This window comes from Neodiprion virginianus, chromosome 7 (assembly GCF_021901495.1).
Source record: "Neodiprion virginianus isolate iyNeoVirg1 chromosome 7, iyNeoVirg1.1, whole genome shotgun sequence".
Lineage (NCBI taxonomy): Eukaryota > Metazoa > Arthropoda > Insecta > Hymenoptera > Diprionidae > Neodiprion > Neodiprion virginianus.
The window spans coordinates 3,840,547-3,861,753 of NC_060883.1; the positions used below are offsets into that span (position 1 = coordinate 3,840,547).

General features: G+C 35.3%; 1 protein-coding gene across 5 annotated transcripts in view; it reads left to right on the forward strand.

The window, feature by feature from the left end:
* Positions 1 to 21,207, forward strand: part of LOC124308940 (uncharacterized) — a 92,508-nt gene that overhangs the window by 62,412 nt on the left and 8,889 nt on the right. For 2 of the 5 annotated variants that reach the window (XR_006909145.1, XR_006909148.1), the window contains 2 exons: positions 18,638 to 18,725; positions 19,795 to 20,439. Coding sequence is in view for 1 of the 5 variants with exons in the window: in XM_046772119.1 (XP_046628075.1) it covers positions 18,638 to 18,725; positions 19,909 to 20,113 (293 nt within the window). In the remaining 4 variants the exon portion in view is untranslated. Of the gene's footprint in view, positions 1 to 18,637; positions 18,726 to 19,794; positions 20,440 to 21,207 lie in introns of those variants that run through there. The other 3 variants (XR_006909146.1, XM_046772119.1, XR_006909147.1) reach the window with 3 other exon arrangements.

Consider the following 21,207-nt stretch of genomic DNA (forward strand, 5'->3'; position numbering starts at 1 on the left):
TCTCGAAATTTTTTTTTTTTTTCAGAAAATCTACGTGACGAAATGTTTAAGACCCTTCATCCGAAGAATCGAGTGTACATAAAACCCGTTCGTTACAAGAATTAATCATTTTAGCGATTCAATCTACTCAAATACGGGAATACCGGAGTTGGTGAAAAATTCGGAATAAAAAGTTTGTAAAAAAAAAAAAAAAAAAAAACAGGAGAATTTAAAAAAATCGAACGTTTTTCCAAAATTTCAACAAGTCTGAACGCTTTGGAGCCACACGCGGTGCGCGGTAGTTAATACAATTAACGGAATGAATACTTCGGGGGAAATGGAAACGAGCGTTTTTCAAGCATCCGCAGCTCTCGGCGACGTGAAGTGGCTCGTTTGCCACTTCCGTTTAACGGGCGGTGAAGCCCGGGGGAGATAAAAGAGGAAAAAAGAAAAAAGAAAGGAGTGAGGAAAAAAGGGACACACCAAAAACGAAAAATAAGGGAAAATAAAAGGAGAAAAAAAAAAAAGGAAGAAAGAAAAAAATTGCTATCGCAAACGTATTCAAATGTGAGTGCTGCTCCTGGGTCCGGAGACCAAGACCTCCGTGCACTCCGTATTGCATTAGAATAATTACATGCAGTCTCTGACACATTTAACCACAGTGAAAGATCGCTCGGGTATGCGGTGTGAGAGGAGCTTTGAAAATTCGAGATTAAAATCAGCCTCTTGGCTGAAGCCAGAAATTAAATTTATAGCAACCGGGAGGATGAATTTATCATTTTGAAAATGACACTGTGGGCAGTAGGATATTTTTAAAAATATGTTAATCGGAAATTTAAATAATTCTCGAACGTTTTTGTTTTTTTTCTTTTAATTCCTTCAACGAGTTCTCGTTGAGTACTCGTTGTTTATACAGACAACGAATTGAGTGAATTTGTTCGTTTGAAACAATCACCGATACTGTGAAAATATTTTTTTGACATAAATATAAGTCAGATATATATTGCAAAATATGTTAATCGGAAATTAAAATAATTCTCAAATATTTTTTCAATGCTTTCAACAAATTCATTGAGTACGCATTGTTTATAGAGACTATGAACTGAGTAAATTGGTTCGTTTGAAACAATTACTCGTATTATGAAAATATTTTTTTCATCGTGTCAACACTTTTGCGAGAAAAAAAAAAAAACCTCAAATCCTTAACTTGGGGGTTAATTCGTACCCTCAATTTCTTCTTTGTTGGAATTTTGCCTTGAGTGTCAAAAATAGCACCGTTTTTTTTTTTTATTCAACAACACTTTCAACGAGATTGCTGAATTTTTTATATTTATTTCTTTCTCATCGAACGAATAACCCTGGAATGATTCTTCCTACTGACTCTAAAATCAGTATCCATCATTAGGATCAAACACCCAGTTATGAAACTTTGACAAATTTGCAGCAGAAGATTGTTTGTATTATTATTATTTCTGCTTCTTATCTTTGAGCTGTATTCAATATATTTCACCGTCCAAACAGTTTTGATTCATTTTTCCAGCTTCAAGTAAATTTTTCTTCACCTAAAGCAACACAGTCTTCTAACCTCACTAAGTAAATTCTTATTCATTCGATTTCTTATCAATAGTCATAGAAATTGATGTCTGCCAGAATTTTCTTAATAATTCAGAATTAAAAATGAAATATAAATTACTTGTTGGTATGATTTTTTTAAATTTATTTATTTTATTTTTTTGTTTATGAAACAAATTTTTAACCGATATATACATGTAATTGAAAAATATGTATACAAGGCAACACAAAGTAGTTTGATAAAGGATGCGAATGTAAAAAAAAAGATGGTACGTTTTCAGATAATTAATTGAAATTAAATAATCAATCTAGGAAAATTCTTGCCCTTTTATATTTTTGCCGCAAATTGATTAAAACTGTCGGAACTCAAACGAGTTAAATTGATCGATGATGTAGAAAAATGAAGCGTATGAAAAATTGACCCATTTCGTATATCGCGCGTTCCTAAAATGCGACGAGGAAGAAGGAAAACGACGCGAGGAAACGATTTGGGAAAATATTCTCCCGGGTGTGAACGAGCTTATGAGATTCTTTAACCCCTTTACGGGGTTCAGTTAAGCTTCGGGGAAACTCCTAAGCCGCGCGACGGTCTAATGAAACATTTTATTCCCATGTGCTAACTGCCGAGAGTCATAATCTCCTAACCAGTAAGCGCCCTGCGGGCCCCTGGGAAAAGGGGCGACGCAGACCGCCGGCATCCCGACACGCGTATCCCAACCCTCGGGGATTCCCTAATTAATTTACGATCTCGTGGCCCAGCCACGATTGACGTCATCCCGACCAATAAATTCCACCCCCGATTGACGAGCGAATCGTGTGTTTAACTTATCGAGCGAGACGGCGAGGAAAGGGGAAGATTACAACCTTAAACCTGGTACCTTGATAACTTGTCCGTTATTTAAGGTACGGTGGGGATTTACAGAGGATTTATTTTCAGGGCTGAGGAATTTTCAAATCTGACCGGGATTCAAGTTCCGAAAACTAGTGATTCCGAATTATTTGATGGCGAAAATTTAAGTGAGGAACGACAAAAGCTTCCAATGGAAGGAATCTCGACGGTTCAAAGTTCCGAAATTTCAGATTCTGAAAATTCAAGCGGCGATAGAGCAAAAATTTCAAAAAGTAAAATTTAGATTGAGTGAAATTACCAAAATTAAAATATACCTGAACGGCGTAGTTTACTCGAAGAGTGAGTGGAAAAAATCAGAAAAATTGGAAATAGGAACGAACAGGATTCCGAACGTAAAAATATCGAAAATCCAAAACAAAGAAAGATCAAAGCGGTGAAATTTCACCGAGCCAGAAAGTCCCAGAACTTAAAATCTTCGATCATTCGGAATTTCGATGTTTCAGATTTTCAAAGTTTAATTTTCTTACTTTAACTTTAGCTACAAAAAATTCGAAGTTTGTGCGCTTTTAGAATTTTTCAAAATCAGAATTCTAAAGACATTTTGAAACATCGAGATTATATCCGAAGCTGTGATCTTGTACTCGATGATACTTTTTTTCACTTTCAAACGGAAATTTTTACACATTCTCTAGATCTTTGACGACATTACGAAAAGTTGTCGAAACAGTTGCTTTCGAGAGATATAATTACAGAATTTGAAAAAATATATCCCAACATCTCTACGAAAATGTTTCGATATTTTTTGGAACATGTTTAAGACTCGACTTGAAATGACGTTGAAATTTATGCACGAAAATAAAATCATTGCACGATTTGACGATGAAAAAACTGAATGATTCTTGATAAAAGGATCGAGGGCCTCGATGTTGGAATTTGTTGATGATAATTGATCGTCTGTTTTAAACATTGAATCATGCATCAGTGAATAAACAGACATTTCTGTACGGCAAAATTATTTTTGTTATATCGATTTCGAAAAAACGCCGCCGCGATCAATACCTGACCAAATTACTCGCCCGACGTGAAATCGTTCCATTCAAAATGCGAACCCTTAAACGCAAACACAGAATTCGCCGAATCAACTGTACAAAGGATCGAGAGAGGCTTTGAGTGTTGCTCTACTGTTTAAACGAGACGTCGCCGGGCGTCGCGACGCGTAAAGGGGGAGTCGAGATAATTACGATAGAAAGTGGATAGCCGTATAACCGCCGCAAATTATCCGCAATCATCTCGTCTCTGTCGCTCACTTAGAAACTCGGCACGAAGGTCTCGAGAAATATCCTTTCTTGGCAAATTTACCTCGCAAATTTCGATTTGCGTATAGTCAAAACGTATTAATTACGCTTTTTGTCCCGGAAGACGAAGAAATTTTTTTTGTTCATTTTAATCCAGCTATCGATCATTGTAATCTTCGATCGTTTCACGCTTCGAACTTGGACAAAGAGACGAGCCGTAATTTAATTAATCTGTTTTCAATTCTGCGTTACGAATTTAGCCTTAAGATTTTATACAATACCATCCGTGCGTAAGAAGGAGTAATTAATTTCCGACGATCCGTTTGATCGTAATTTGCCTCCAAGAAATCGTTCGTCTCGTAAGAAATATCCCAGAGTCTGATTTTTTTTTATTTAGTTATTCCAGATGATGAATATCTTTCTTTTTGAGGGTATAGAAATCAAATGCCCACTCGCTTTGCAAAAGAACGTTTCCAAAAACTCGAGACAATTTGGGTTCCACGTAGTTTAATAGCGAAAGGGACGCGACAACCTTTGCATAGAATAATTACTCGGTATCGTTTATTATAACAGACGTGCCTTTGGCTCGGATTTCGCAGATTTCAAGCTTTTTTATCAAGCATTAGACGAAGTTGTAAATTTTCATTTCGCGGGCAGATATTATTTTTCTTTTCCAGCGATTTGTTTTAATTTTTACTCGTCAGTTTCGCAGAAAAGTTATCCTCCGTTAGAAGAAAAAATAAAATTTACCGGCCCTTCTATACTGCGAAATTTTATTTATTTTACGTATATTAATGCATAATTTGTTTATAAACGTCGTGATTTAAGCCGAATCCGGAATTTCGCCGACCTTGTTGGACGAGAAAATTGAATCTGGAAACTGCACGTCGGAGGTTAAAAATCTGACGATTATATGCACGCGTTTATTCGAAAGTAGATGTTGCAGGGAAAATGTGAGAAAAGTTTGACAGTTTTGAAATTGGTGTAAAGGTGACGAGGAGACGAACCTGCAGTCCCGAAGTTTCCTCACTGAAAATTGATCTTCCGTATGATTATGTTTACATTTCATCAAAATCCACTCTTCACTTATATTATGTTCTTCAATCAGGAATGTAAAGCAAACAGAGCTGCAGGCCTGATATCGTCTCCTCGCCGTTTTACACCTTGAGATGTACAATAAATTCATGGTCGTTAATGAAATTTAAACAAAATCATGCGTATAAGGCTGAGCGAATTCAATTCGCGAAATCTCCTCTTTTTCGACATCTTTACATACTTTTCAAAGCTCCAATCGTTTCCACGATTGTTCAAAAAATCATAAAGCACGGATAGATTAGAATTTCAGATTTTCCCTCCGTTTCTCTTCGAAAATTTTTTTTTGTTTCTTTAACTGTGAATAGCGCTTAAAAAACACGCGCGAAATTTCATCGATTTTTAAATAACGCAACTTCAGCATCTTGATCACCAAAATTATATGATTTGTCTGAAATATTACGTGTGAAATGGAATTTTTTTTTAAACAAAATTCTTCCGAAGTAGAATTTACGAAATTCCAGCTAGAAAAATCGAGTACCACAAGAATAAAGGTTTAAAATTTTGATTTCAGCAAGAGATGTCTGAAAACTTCACACAACGACTGAAAAGTTATTCCTGGCATTTTCTCTCGGTGATTTTATTCGTGAGCTTTTTTTTTTTTTTTGTTCTTTCTCTTCTCAACTTTTCAAACGTCTCTCGTGTTATGAGAGTAGAACACGTGAAGAACAGTTCAGAAGCGAATCATGAAAAATTGTCTGACTCTGAATCCTCGTGCGTGTTTCAATCTTCTTTTCGCGTGAATTTTGAACGACCGTAGAACGGCGAAGAATATCATATAATACCCGTCAAGCTTTTCAAGCTGCAGCTGAGACTCTCGGTTGATGTGTAATTAAGACCTCCGAGTTCCGCAAAACGAAGGTTTGAGTTATACGACATTTTCTTACTTGCACGACTGTTTATGACGGTCGTAAAATACTTGCGAACTTCATTATCGAGATGCCGTTCAAAGAAGCTCGTAACAGACTTTAGAGATTATTTTTAATCCCTGTACGAATCGCAGAGACGAATGCAATTGTGCAAGTGACAACTGCTGTTTCTGAGTATCGAAATTGTCGATTCTAATCCGTTATTAAGAGGGTTGAAAGATTTTTCTACAGCTCCGTTTTTTAACCGAAATTTGAACTTTTCATTCAAAGCTTTTATCGTAAACTTTTTTTGGCTTGTTACTGGGGGAAGATAAATCTGATACGAATCAGAAATACAAAACTACTCGTGATTGGTCGAAATTGATCGAAGGATTGGCTTCACGGATTGAAAAATGGTCGGAAATGTAATCCGAATACTTAAAAGCTACCGAAAATCCAGATCTTTCATTTTGAGAGAAAGATTATTTAAATCTGTGAAGTAAACTTTGAGTCGGAAAAGTAAATATTCTTACCACCTATTTTATATCCATTGTATGTATATTTAGAGAATTTTTCAACATACTTCTTCGCAGTTTTTTTTTGCTATTTTTGATTGTATACCAAAAGGTTTTTAATACTCGATAGTAATTATTGCGATATATTGTGAATCGTTATTGTTAGGAACAAGTTGACTGAAACGAATCGTGAAAATTGAAGGAATAAGTTTACCCCTCTGCATCTATACATGTTTTACATAAGCTGTAAGTTTTTGGGACGCTGATTAGGAATCTGAAATCGGATTTAAAAAATTCAAGATAGCGGATCCAGTATGGCGGACAAAAATTTCGAAACCTAACGAATCCGGAGAAAAAAAACTCTGTCCATGAGTTTTTGGAGTTTGTGATTACGAAATTGAAATCAGAATTTGAAATTCGGTATGTCGAATTCAATCGGTAACCCGGAAACCTCCGGATAAAGTTTTTTTCACCATATTCGATCAAATTTGCAATCTTCATCTACTATATTCAACCAATTTCAAAGTTCTGATTTCCGATTCGTAATCAGCGACCTCAAAAACCCCTGAATCGAATTTTTTAAACCTATATTCGATGAAATTTTAAGTTTTCGTCCGCCATATTAAATCCGCCATTTAAAATTTTTCGAAATGTGATTTCAGATTCATAATCAGCGATCCCAAAAACCACTGCTTCAAGTTTCTTTTTTTTTTTTCACTAAATTCTATTGAATTTGCAATTTTCGTCCACCATATCGGACCCGCCGTCTTGAATTTTTGAAATCCGATTCGTATCCAGTGATCCCAAAAAATCACAGAATACTATCTTGTCACGAATTTTGACTCAGCGCAATAACGTGTGACTCAAAGGGTTAAGATCGATCGGCTTCGGTTTAATCTCTCAAATATATTTTGCTCCCGTCTGTTTTCGATTCGTTAATATTTTCCCCTCTCTCTTTTTTTTTTTTGTTATCTTTCCGTTGCAGATCGTACAAGCGAGATACAGGCAGTCCAATTTTTTACCGGATTACCGAGAGCTATGGGTAAAAATATTTTCCAGCTTATCGCCGGCGAATCTGACCGCATCCGTATCGCAGATACCGAGAGTAATGCGGATAATTATGGGCGGCGAGTGAGCATTTTTCAGCGAAATTTTCACCGGTGATTACAAACCGCATCGCGTTCGGTTGGCTTTCGTCCGGATTTCAGCACGATATTATGGCGTAGGCGTTGCATCCGTTTATTGCCGGGGTGCCGGAGGTGGTAAATCGAGCTCTGTAATTAAATAAATATTGTCCGCAACGCTGTTGTCGCAAGCTCGTTATAACTTCTGACGATCGCGTTATTATACCCGGCCACTATTTACTCAACGTGCAAAACACCCTGACGGGCAAATATTACCACCTACCCAACAGCCAACGATATAAATATGAACCAACTCACGACTAGATACCGTTTCGCGTTTCTATGGACGGAATAAATTGGTGGAAGCGTGGGTTCTTCTCGTATTATGGTACTTGTAGAACCAAATAACCCAGAAATATTGACCTAAACAAAAATAACCAGCCAAAAACAACGCCTGAAATTTAATAACATTTATTTCAATCAGATATAATTATTTTTAAAATCTTTTCTTTTCGGGTTATTTTTCCGCCGGTTATTCATAACGGGTAGATTTTTTTCAAGGGAAATAATAACCCAAGACAAAAATAACCTGTCGCAAATAACCCAAACAACGATAACCTGTACAAAAATTAACCGACGATGAATAAATCATGTGAAATTTAATACGATTTCTTTTAATTTGATATGATTTTCTTTCAATTTTTTATCATGGGTTATTTTTGTCGTGGTAAAAAAAAAAAAAACCAACAACAACAAAAAAACTCACTTTGAAAATTAGTCTACAAAAATGGAAGGAAAAATTTTCACAGTGAAAATAAAGTCCGATATCTAAAACATAGCGTTACTTTTGATTTTCGATACTGAATTGTCGCGTGTGATAGAATTAAAACTTTGAAAAGTTAATGTTAAATAAGACCTTTAATCGAATAAAAAAAAAAAAAAAGAGAGTAATCAATTCTCCCAATTGCACTCGTACCTTTGACTTGTTGAAATGAGGCGCGATCAATCCCCTATAATTATCAACAATGTAACCTGGGTAAAATGTATAAAGAGGAAAGTATCCAACCGTGTAAAACGTAACATCAAAGCGCAGTGAAACGGCTCAATGTTGATTGGCAATAAGCAATTACCGCGCATAGCTGCATGGATTACAGGACAGATTAACGATCACGATTGCGTGATGATTGTCGTTAATTGATAGAGTAATCAGACAATTATTCTCTCTTCAGTTCCGTAATTTTTTTACCGTCCAAAGTCAAGTGACGTATTTTCTGGAGTAAAAAATCGTTGCAAAAAAAGAAAAAAAAAAAATGCCCGGCAAAAACTACGTAAGAACAATCGATTTCAATTTTACTGCATAAAGATTACGAATCGTTTTTATTATTCGGCTCAGTTTGCAATTGATTGAATATTATTTGTTGGTTGTTTTTTTCTTTTCACCAGACAAAATACAACACGCGTCAGACAAATCAGTACAGAAATTAATCCAGGTAATTATTTAAAGTGTCGTAACAATTTTTAATTGGAATGGTTGACTAATATCAGTCAACTGATGTAGTTTGAAATAAACTGGAATCATTAATGTTTGTTTGAAAAAGGAAAAAAAAAATAAATAAATGAATAAGTAAAAATGATTGAACCTTTTTTCAAGAGAATCAACACCAGTTGTTAAAAAAAAAAAATAGTTTCAATTATTTAGGAGACTCGAGTTATGCAAGTTAAATTATTTCCCCTGCTCGAATGAATGGTACAATTTATGTTATAAATTTGAATCGAATAACGAAAAGTCATTAGCGATGTATTGTTTGATTAGATTGGTTGAAATTCGAAAAGGATATGAATGTTTGAATGTCTTGTTTGAGTAGAATGAAATTGTTGAAATTTCAAAGAGGCTCCCGAATAATTCTAAAATGGTTTCTATCGGTGTGTAGATAATTGCGGTTGTACCGGTATAATATTTTACAACATAGAAACGACGTTTGCGTTCAGTTATATACGCACGCTTTCGAATATATACGCAGATTATTTGCCCCGTGAATCTGGTACAAATCCATTCATTGTAATACGTTCGTATCGAAATTCCATTTAATACGCGTCTGGTAAACTGAATTTCCGTTAATTTAATCGCATCCCGGCTCGCCAAAGACACACACACGCGTCTGTATAACATCGCATTCGTGCAACGAGTATCGCGTTTATTTATCCCGTCAGCCTTGTTTTCCGTCGATCCTCGTTAAGACGTAAATTAATACCCACGAATATAATTGCAGCGTGCCAGATATGCAACCGTTTACCAAGCAGGTAACATCTACCCCTGCATATTACGACACTACATATAATTACCACGTATACAATAACAAAGGACCCCATATAAAATCCTACGAATAGATTCTTGAAAATTTCAGATTTTGTTATCTAAATGTTATAATTACGTGTAAATTGAATGAAAGTTGTTTTTTTTTTTTTTTTTTTTTTAATTCGTTTATTCATCCGCATCTCGTAATAATTATCATAATTTTTTCTAAATCATTAAACTCGGATTTTTCATCTTATCTGAATTTTCATTTCCTTTTTTTTTATAACAATAACAGCGAGCCTGAAAATAACATTAATGATTAATATCGTCGTTAATTGGTTACAGTAGCTTCATAAAACAAAACTGACAATATGTGGAACTAATTTTTTTTTAATTCACTCATTTATCTGCGTTTCGTAACAATTGTCGACATATTTTGCAGATCATTCAACTCGGATTTTTCATCTTACCGGAATATTAATTTTCCTTTTGTTTTTCGTAGCAATAAAAGCGAGCTTGAAAAGAAACAGGAATGATTAATATGGTAGTTAATTGGTTACAGTAGCTTCATAAAACAAAACTGACAACGAGTGGAACTAATTTTACAGCAATTGAATTTGAAAATTTCGGGTTTCAAAGACCGGCTCGTAAGGCATAAATGGAAGTCGAAGAGGGTTTTCGGTGCCCGGTGTTTGGTACGTTCCCGTATCGGGGCTGTATGATTATCGGTTGCCGCTGCATCTGGGTAATAATTATGAAAAACGGTTAATGCCCCTAATTATATCGAACCTCGCTAGTTTCGACTATCCGTTGCGGCAGCTGAGAGAGAGACCCGCTTCCCTCTCTCACTCCGTATCGATCCTCGATGCCTTATAATTTTAACACCTGCCATAGAAAATTGATTCTATTATATTTAATATTCACTTCGCCGGGTTTTGCCGCAATGTACCGGGTGTCCCGTGCAGATAACGATTGTTTAATTACGTCAGGAAATTAGTTTGACAACGGACAAGTAAATATCTCGTCCGATTATGCATTTGATAAACTATGTAATGTAAAAATTGTTTCCTTGAAATATCGGAGGATACTGCTTGTATAGAAGTAACATTTCTTCGTATGTAATTGGTGAGTAAATCTTATCCCGGCTGAATGAAAATCTACTCGTTATTTATTTCAATTCAATCGTTAATGGTCAGGTTTTTCAATTTCAAGCAGCTCTGAATTGATCTTGTTTTCATTTTACAAGTGAATAATCTTTCGCATACAAATATCAACGTTAAAAATATGATTCGATGTGTAAAAAATGAGTGGATTTGGCATAGAATGCCTTATATCGATACATGGAATGATCACGAAACGAGCATCCAAGGTACCTTGAGATTTTCTGTTCGATATACTTTGAACGAATTCCGAAACAGTGAATCAGCGGTTTGATCGGGAAAAATAAGTGAAAAAACGAGACGAAAAATGTGAATTCAAGGTTTGGCTGGATACGAAAAAATCATGCAAGGGTAAAAAATAAGAGAAAGAATCCCGCAGCGCGTTGCTCAAGGCTGAAAAAGAGAGATTCAGTGTTTATTTTAACTATAGAATACAGTCCATAAATCCCTGAGTCGATAATTACAGTTGTTAACTAAATCCCCCTCTCCCAACAAAAAAAAAAATAAAAAAATTCAACTTCACACGCGAACGGAACCACGATGCGTTATGGGGTAAAAAATTGTAGGTAATAAACCGTTGCAGCCACGCAGATTCTCGCTCATCTCACAAACGAGTATAAAACACGTTTTCTTTTTCTCACTCGAACCGTGTGCGGATCCTGGTGGATTTTTTTATTTTGTCTTTGAATTTTGACTCGAGCGAAGAAAATTATTTTACTTGTGTCGGGTTTAATGTCTTTATTTTTTCTTTTCAATTTGTTTGTTTTGTTTGTTTTTTTTTTCAAGAAGTTATATTGCGAAATTGTCCGAATTCCAGACGACGACAAATTTTCGTACTGTTGAATGAAGATTTTAATTTCTTTGGCCGGGATTCTCATAATTCGTTGCGGTTATCTCGGTACGTCAAATTTCTGAAGCTCCGCGGAAGCCGCGCGTCGTCTCCTTCTTTCCACGTGACAGTTGTCGTAAAAAAGTTAATTCCAACGGGAATATATAGCCGCACCAGCTGGCAATTTAATATGTAACGTTGCTGAAGGAGAAAAAGAAAAAGAAGAAGAAGATGAAAGAAAAAACAGAACGATGAAGAGAAAAAAAAAAATAAAAAAAAAAAAATAAGAAGAAGAGAGAAGGACTAAACTGTCACAGGACGACGTTTTACCTGCTCCTTCCTGAACGACGCGAGAATTTCTCGCAATTTCCAAGAAACTTGCAATACTTTTCTCACACCCATTTATGCATATGTTTAAATCGGCTATCTTTTACTGCAATTATTACATTTCGAATATTTATAGAATATTTTTCCTAGAAACTAAAATGATTGCGTTATGTACCAAAATTTTTATAATATTTCCAAAATTGTACGCAATGAAACCGAAAATTAAATGAGAGAATTTCTTTAATCAGATTAGTTCTTGTAATTGGGAATAGAATCAGAGTTTCAGGATGGTTGAAATGTTTTTGATAACAACTGAAATGATCGCGTTAAAAACATTTTTGAAAAATTTTCAAAAGCGTATAAAATGACTGATAAATGAGGCAGAGAAGTTTTTCAATCAAATTCTGTGTTATAAATGGGAATATGATCAGTAATTCATGACGGTTCAAATGATTTAGATAACGACTAAGATAATTTTTTTACAAACATTTTTGGAAAACTTTCAAAATCGTACGAAATGAGACTGATAATTGAGGCAGAGAATTTTTTTTAATCATATTACGCGTCATAAACGGGGATAAAATGAAGAACTCGGAATGTTTCGAAACAGGAAAGTTTATTATTCTGACCGCAATAAATTGCCTGCGTGCGAAAGACATCGCCAGGTGAAACGGAATATCTGGAAATGCATAACCACGAGCGTCTTGCCGTCTTGGCTCATCAAAAACTTTACAGAGGCCGAGCGAAGCCAAGCTGCGGAAATACGTTGGGAAATGAGATGAATCGTTCATGACTCTTGCCGAGGAGCAGCGCAAACTCCCCGCGGGATTTGCGGATGCAGGATGAATTTTACAGCCCGGCGCGCGTCATAAGAAGAAGAAGAGGAGGAAGAAAAAAGAAGAGGGAAAAGAATTTTTTACATCCCGCCACTGTTCTCGTTTTTTTTTTCTTTTTTTTTTTTATCAAGTTTTTCTTCCCTGTTCTTATACTGTTATGTTTGTTTTGTTTCGCAACGTAAAATAAGCCGTAAAAGGCAAAATAAAAAAGAACGAGATCGATCAAACGATGTGCTTCGCGGCATCTGCCGCGAGCTTTTGAGCTTGCAGCTGAGCTTTGAACGGATCCAAGAGCACCGGACAAATCGAGTGCCCCGGTTGCAATGCCGGCTAGCCTGCTGCAAGATTGAATAATTAACACGAACTGCATCGCAGGTTTTGGACGAGCTTGCAAGCTCTCGGGTAAATATTTATTCAAGTTGAAAAGTTAATCGAACCTCGTTCAATATTTTATCCACCCAGCTTTGACTGCTGCAGCATTCGCGGTCATTGACGTTGGTTTCGGTTTATACTTCAACCCTTCCGGAAATGAGCTTTTTACTAACCGCGTATCCGGCCAGAAATTTAAACCCGCGCAAGATAATAATCAATTTTCTTACAACTCTCTCTCTCTCTGTCTCTCTGATTTTTTCAGAAAATTCTCAAATATACCCACGTGTCGTTCAATTTACAGAAAAATCTGTATCAACACTTGAATCGGGTCTCGAAGTTTGTCCGTTTTAAATTGAAATTGCATCTATTGAACAGTTTATAAAAAATTCATTAAACAGACTCACGCAATTCGATTAATCAACTTTGCAAAACATGTTTCTTTATAACACCAAAATATGAGTTAGACGGATGATTTGAAATCGTAAATAAGGCAGCAATTCAACCTCGAATAATTGACAGTGAGAGCACGCTTTGTGCTTTTTTTTAAGATTTACGTGCGTTGAAATTTTAACAGACAGATCCGTACCGTGTTTTCTTTTTCTTCCTTATTTTGATCTCTCCTTTTACCCTTATCGCTTTTATCTCTCTTTTTACGAGGCAAAGAGAAGTGTTTTGACAGTCACTTCACCTCGGAGAAATTTTCTCATCTTCGTTCAAACACCCCGGAAATATGATAGCTATTAAATTTGAATTGTGGTTATCGTTCGGAAGCCGTTCAAATCCTTCTCGCTTTTCACCGATTTAGGTTATATACGCGTCTTTTTTTAACCCGCGTGCTTTTCTCCGTAACAAAGAAGGAAAGGACGAAGAAAAAAGGAACAGACACGATTTAAGAATTGTGTTAAATGTCTGTATAAATTTATTACAAGTATATTACATTTTTTGTTTTTATCATAATATATACATTGTACATATTTTTTTTTTGTTTTTTTTTTTTTTATTTTAATTGTTATTATTATCCCTGAAGTATAAGATTCTATTAACAACTCGAGTTAATAATTTCCTCTATGAAAAGCTTGGATTCTACTTGTTTGAGTATTTTTAAACCGACTCATTGGTAAAATTGCACGCATCTCGATTTTGTCGATTTCAGGCGCATCCGGTAGAATTTTTTATGGCTAACCGACTTTTCGGAAAGTGCAGATCCTTGGTCCTCGGAGAGACGGTTGGGCATAAAACTGTACACTCTTCTCTGAATTCGGCAAAAGTCGGTAGAAAGTATCGAGTTTTCATGCCCCGCATATGATGAGGTTTCAACGTTTTTATCGCGCCATCTGCTGCAGTCCAGAATCTAAATAGGCAGAACGGAAACTCTGAGAAGTAGGTAAATTCTTTGCAAGATTTTTCGCAAGTGTGCAAGGTTTGAGAATAATTACTCTGCGAATTTTAATATCAATGTTTATCCGTACAAAATCAAAACTAAGTAGAAACAAAAAAGTAGCTAAGAAAAATGACGGTGATCTTTGATTTGCGGAAATGATTGATTAAAATGATGATTTTGACGATTCCTATTTTTTTCGTAATCCCAACAATATTCAAACAATTTTTTTTCAACTATACCTGTTTTACTCAGCGCAGAGTTCGAAAACGTGAAGGTTCGTTAAGATTCAAAAAAAATAAATAAATTGTTTTTCCACCGAAACCATTACCTTTTTTCATATCAGTAAAAACGTAGAAAAGTAAAAACATCGAAACAGCTTGAATGGTATTTACAATCGAATTCACATCGAGTTCCAATTTTTTTTTTTATTCAATCTTTTCCATCATTTGCCAGACAAATTCATGATCGTCCGTCCGATAAAAATATGTAATAAACGTAAAAAACCCACGGCATTAAAAGTGTATCGTTTCGCTGGGTCGAGACGAGGGTGAAACGGGGTGTTCGTGTCACACCCCTCCTTCCATCCCTTCCCTTCAACCCGCGAAACCATTCCGTTGGAGGACATAAAGGATTCCTGGTGTCAAATAAAAGAAGCCGGTGATCAATTCCTTGTATTCGGAAGACAGCGACCGCTGCTCCAACTCCACTCCTTCTTCCTTCCTTCCTTCCTTGCTTGGCCGGCAGGACCTCGAATGTCCGTTCGTCTTGTGGAATCAATTTCGTCCTGCCAATACCGGCAGCCTCAACGCCCTCCTGTCTACAAGCACCGATAATGTTTTCTCCGGAGGAGAATTCCCGCCAGAACCCGGACAGAACCGAACCGAATCCAACCTTTCAAATAAATTTCACTCCTCACGTTGTCCGAATCCAAATTCTTTGTGCCAACGGCTCACGCTTTGCATCGTCTTCTTGCGGTATTTTCAAAAAATTTTTAATACGAAGCTGATGTGATCGAAGCATTATGAGTATTGGAGAAAATTTTGTTTCGAGAATCTAAGACGATACTTGATTACGTTTTTTTTTGTTTTTCTTCTGCCTTCAACGTTAGCAAGGCATTTCTTTGCGAGCCAATTTCACCATCAGATTTTTTATCCCGTGCACAAAGAACGATTTCACTCGTTATCAAAGTTGGTCCATGTTTATAGTAAGATTGGTATTCTTACAATGGTTGATTTTAGTATTGTTTAAACTGTAAGAAAATGCAACAGGTACACGTAACTATTTTCAATGCGGTTATAATTAGCATGCGATATCACATTTTCTGGTTATTTTAATATTAGATACGTCTTTTGGTACATCAATTTATCGTTTCACCGTCATTAGGTTATTGCAATTAAAAACAAGCGGCTTAAGACCGGCCATCAGCCAGCCCTCGAATTTCCCGTTCTTAAACTGCAGATTCCAAGTTCGTAAAAAAAAAAAAAAAAAAGTATTATATCCAATTCGAATTTCGAACCACAAATTCAGATTCGTAAATAACGATTTTAAAGCCCTTGGATACCGTGTTAAATGAAAATATAACGATTTTTTTTATTTTCAACCGTTATAGTGTATCCATGATTACAAATTTTGAAAGGCAAAGCTTGGATTAGTTTTCGGTGACCCAAAAAAACTTCCGCCTACCGATTTCTACCAAAATTAGAATATTTTTAGATTTTTTACCCACCATAGATTTCACCATAAACTTCAGATTCGTGATCAACCCCACAACAAACTTACGTATTTTCATCAAAATCCAAATGCTTTTATACGCTAAATTTAAATTTTGCATATTTCACCTAAGATCCGTGATTACCGACGAAAAAAAAATATCGCGATACCAATTTTAATTGAAATCCGTTCGTCAATTCTCACGATATCATAATTTTCAATGTTTTTTTTTTTTTTTTTTTTCTTTGAATCTTGTCATTGAAATGATTAAAAAAGTAGCGAACCGATCAAACGCTAAGTTAATAATTGAAACAAATAGTAACACAGGTTAAATTTCTTCGTCCCATCCCCAATAAAACAATTATTTTCATTTTCAACCCTGAATTACTGTAGATATTCATCGCCTATGGTAAAAAAATGAAAGCAGATAAATCAATTTCCACCCATTAACCAGAATCAAAAAATATCTCTCAACGTGCGTAAAAAATTGAGGCAAAAAACAATTGCGATCGAAAAATACTCGGTGATGAAAAAATTCGATCCTCATTACCAAATTCCTAAGATTTTCGGTGATACGGAGCGTTAAGTTTGAACGTTACACCCTGTAATTTTCAAATCAAGCGTGCGACGTGCAAAATTTATCGTCGTCCCACTCAATTTCAAAATCATTTTTTTTTTTTTCCACAGTATCTAGACGTAATCCTCGCATCTAAAGGCGGCAAATTCGGCCTTGCTCTTAAAGAGGAAACTCATGAATGCAACACGCCTAATTTCCGGGCGGTAGTTAAGACGAGGGGCGGCTTTTGCTTCACCTGAGCATTGCTTCGCCTGTTATGTATTATACAATACATATATACATATATATATATATATATATACACACACATATATATTATACGTATTTAAAAGCAGCGTGTTAGGCTTGAGCTAATTATTTATTGCCTCGTAAAAGTAATGCCTTTGGGCCTGTGAATAAGTCGGCGCTATTAAGTTGTACCTGTCGTATATTATTATTATTATTGTTGTTGTTTAGTTTTGTTTTTTGCACGCTCTTCTTAGCCGGAACCGAAAGCCTCGCCTTATGGGTGTTGGCATGGCATGCCGACTCCGAACCTTTAGGGTCCCATCGTTAAAACATCTTTGTCTCAAAATTTCGTTAATTAGAATTTGTTGGTTTTTATCTTGTGCTGATATGCGATATATTGAGTGGAATTGAATTAGGAAACAATTTTTTCTCGAAGTTAAAATGACGAAGATTCGAGAAAAGTGATATTTTTACCTGCCTTTCAAACTTTAGTATTATCATCGCATCATTTTTGTTTTATTTTTTTATTTTATTCCACAAATATATTCTTCTAACCGTTCGATGTTTAACGTGCGAAAAACGCTAATTTCATGGAGTGAAATAAAAGAGCAGATTTTACTTAAAATTGTAGGAAAATGTGGCACGTTAGGTTTTTCTTGGTAAAATGTATTTCGTGAAATCTACTACATTTTTAATGAAATATATCGTTGACTGGAGTGCTTTTTTTTTTTTATCAGAAATCTCAACGAATCCTTCTTTTTCTGGAATTTTTAGTAAAATCTGCTCTTTTCTTTCTCTCCCTGTTCAGTTAGCTTATATTTTACTTCTTTGAAAATCGTCTAAAGTTATTTTCTCGTAGAGTAAAATGGATGAAATATATACTCGTTTGTGAATATTTTCTAAGAATTTAATTATGATTCGAATTTCGTCAATTCCTGGGATTTTTTCAACGAAAAAAATGATGCAGTAACTTTATGTAACATAATATTATTGGTGTGGATTTATCGTGAAAATGATTGAATCGATGAGAATTTAGCAGTGTTTCCTTTTACTTTTTTTCTTTTTTATTCTCTTGTGCTTCTCCTCTCCAAGTCCACTTGAGGAAAAATCCTATTTCTCTCTTCGGATGCGACATCTATTTGCAGTAGAATTTGGAGAATCGATAGACAGATTGAGAGAGGACTGGTTGATTGATCGAGCTTAAAAATTGACGAAGAAGCCTCTGAACGTTTTCTCTCAGGGGAAGAATTCACTAGCTCGAAGAACGTACTCGATCTACGTCTCTTCCGACTTGATACTTGACGATCTTCAAACACCATCCTCATTCAATGCCCGTTGGACATTTTTTCACTTTAAATCTACCGTCATCTGACTTTTTCAGAATATGCAAATACGAATTTTTTTTTCTCTCTCTTATTCACATTCTACGCAAATCCAGGTCCGATAATTGCTTCTTTTTTCGTTGATTAAACGATAAATTTCGAGAAGAATTTTTATACCGTGATTTTTATCAAGTTTCGAGTTGTTGCCTTAAAATTAGAAAAATCTTTTTTGTAATATTCATCTTTCTTCTGTCGTTTATTCGTGTTTCTTAAAAACCCAAGCTCTTGGCCCTTTTTATAAAATTTTTTATTTCAAATTTACAGGCACAGTCATTAATTCAACGACGAGTCGGGTTTCTTCGAGGAACGAAAATACGAGGACAAGGCATCGCGGATATCCCAACGAGACGAGGTAAAAGGCTGTTTGCTGTCTCTCAGGGGTGTATTATTAATCAGTAGAAGCTCACTTACTTTCGCTGCACATAAATCATGTGAATTTTTGACTCCTCGCTGGGACGATCCTACATTTTCACCCATTTATTACGCTTAAATACGTGTTCTATCTCGTACGATCGCAGCTGGAAAGCAATGTCAAATAATACACGGGCGGCAAAATCAAGCATAATGAGAGACGAATTTCGATTTGAACTTATGTAGGTCAGGATTTTTCTGCAAAACAATCGAAATTTAGAAACAATTGAGTAAACTAGTCGTACCAATCAAATTGGATATAACTTTTCTGGTAATATATTATTCCAAGTCTATAGAATTTATAAGAAAATGTTACACGCTGATTTTCAATTGAAGAAATTTGAGTTTTCTAGCTGAAATTTTTTTCAAAATATCCATGTTTCCCATTGAAACAGAACCTGAGAAAGTTCACTGTGGAAAATATACCGACGCCTCTGTTCAGCTTCGTGAATGTTGTGAAAAAAAAAAAAAAAAAAAGTGGAAATATCAAAGATTTCAGAATATAATATTAGGTCAAATTTTGCTGAGAATTGTCAGTAGGTATCTGAATTTCGTTTCAATAGCTTATATCCCCGTATAAAATAATCAGCCAACAAACTGGACGAATAACAACAGAAATCATACATTTTCATCATAGATTTGGTTTTCATTTTCACTTCCAACTTATTTCAATTTATTTTTTTTCTTTTTTTTCATCAATATAACTGAATTTAATTCTCAGTATTATTCTTAGCGTCATATTTCGATGTGAAAATTGTTGTTGTTGCCCTAACATCGAGTCTCTGAAAATAATTGCAAATAGTAAAAATTCCAGAAAATCCGCGCGTATGTATTTTTTTTTTTCATTTTCTTTACATCAAAATATCGCTTGCAAAGTAAATTTAGCCGTGGTTTTCGAAAAATCGCCAAAAGGCATTTTCGTAAAATGCGAACGAAGAAAAACAGAAGCTAAACATTCCGGCAGAGTTGCTTTCCAGCCCCTAATTACAGGGCATTTCTTGCCTGCGCAGGAGCAAAGTCTGGAATTCAAATTCACGGAATATGACGCTGGCAGCATTGCTGAGGCTGAGGGCGGAGCGTTAAGAGCTAGACGATTAGGGAATCCCGCTTAATATTCCTTGTAGATACGCTGAAACCCCATTGAAGATCCGGACCGTTCTGAGATACATACCTGCCGGTAAGCGGGGAGGAGAGTATGCCAGATGCGAAACCTCGGCGACACGAACGATTCGAACAGCCGGTGCTCACCTTGTATATCCTAATTTGCGAAGCGGAATGGAATATCCGAGGAGATTTGATATAAGGTGTACTTTGCACGTGGCGGAACGGGTGAGAATTTTGAAAGAAGTAAAACAAAACAAAAAAAAAAAAAAAAAAACAGAATAAACAAAACTACAATTTGAAAAAAACGATAGGAAGCAAGGAACTTGAAATTATAATCAATAAACATTGACGAAGGATAATATTTAGAACGGTTTATACGTGTGTCAGTTGTTAACATATAGTTGGGTGCCACTGAATAATTTCTGTAATTGATTACATCGTGATTACAAATTGGTGTTGTAAGTGAAATTGTAATTTATAGCTGGGCAAAGAAACGATACTGATTAATTTCGTAATTTTTTACCAGGCGTTACTGATTACTTTGTAATTTTCTTATTATACTCACCATTGTCATTTGTAATTCAAAGAAAGAAAAAAAAAATACCAATTGCAATTGTGGTTCGTAATTTTGAAGAAGAAAAAATAGTAACTACAAGTGTAATTACGCGAATGTAACTGTAATATATTAGATATTTAAAATTTCGAATGATCAATTATCGTAGAACATAATCAAGACAAATCAGCATACAGAGTTTGCTGGATATTGGATAGTTTATAAGCTTCCTTGGGAACTTGATGCAATTGTAAATAAAAAAATGTGTCTCTTGGGGTTTCAGCTGTTACGTTAGGTGTAATATTATTTCTCAAATTAAAAATCCTCACTTAAGAATTGGAGCAAAAAATAACTGTCGCGCAGAATGAAATATTTTCCCGATTTCAATAACTTTCGACGCATCAAAGAGTCAAAGTATAATCCTTTAATTTATTCCATCAGCTGTCATATTGCGATTTTATTTCCAACCCTTCTTCGATCAAAATTTTACATTTTGACTGCATAAATTTTTTTGTCTCCCGATCGCAAGTAATTACAATTCAAATTCGTCTAAAGTTTTGAACATTAAAAACCGTATTCAGTACCGAAAATCAGAAATGTTTCTGAAAAATTTTCTCGATATGTTGTAAAATATTCCACTAATAATCCTTGTAGAAAAATCTCGAAACAATGGTTAATTCCTGTTTTCACGACTGAAGAGATTAATCAGAGCTCTCGTTATAATCAAATATTTGAAGTGTAACGATCGACATAAATTCTCAAACAG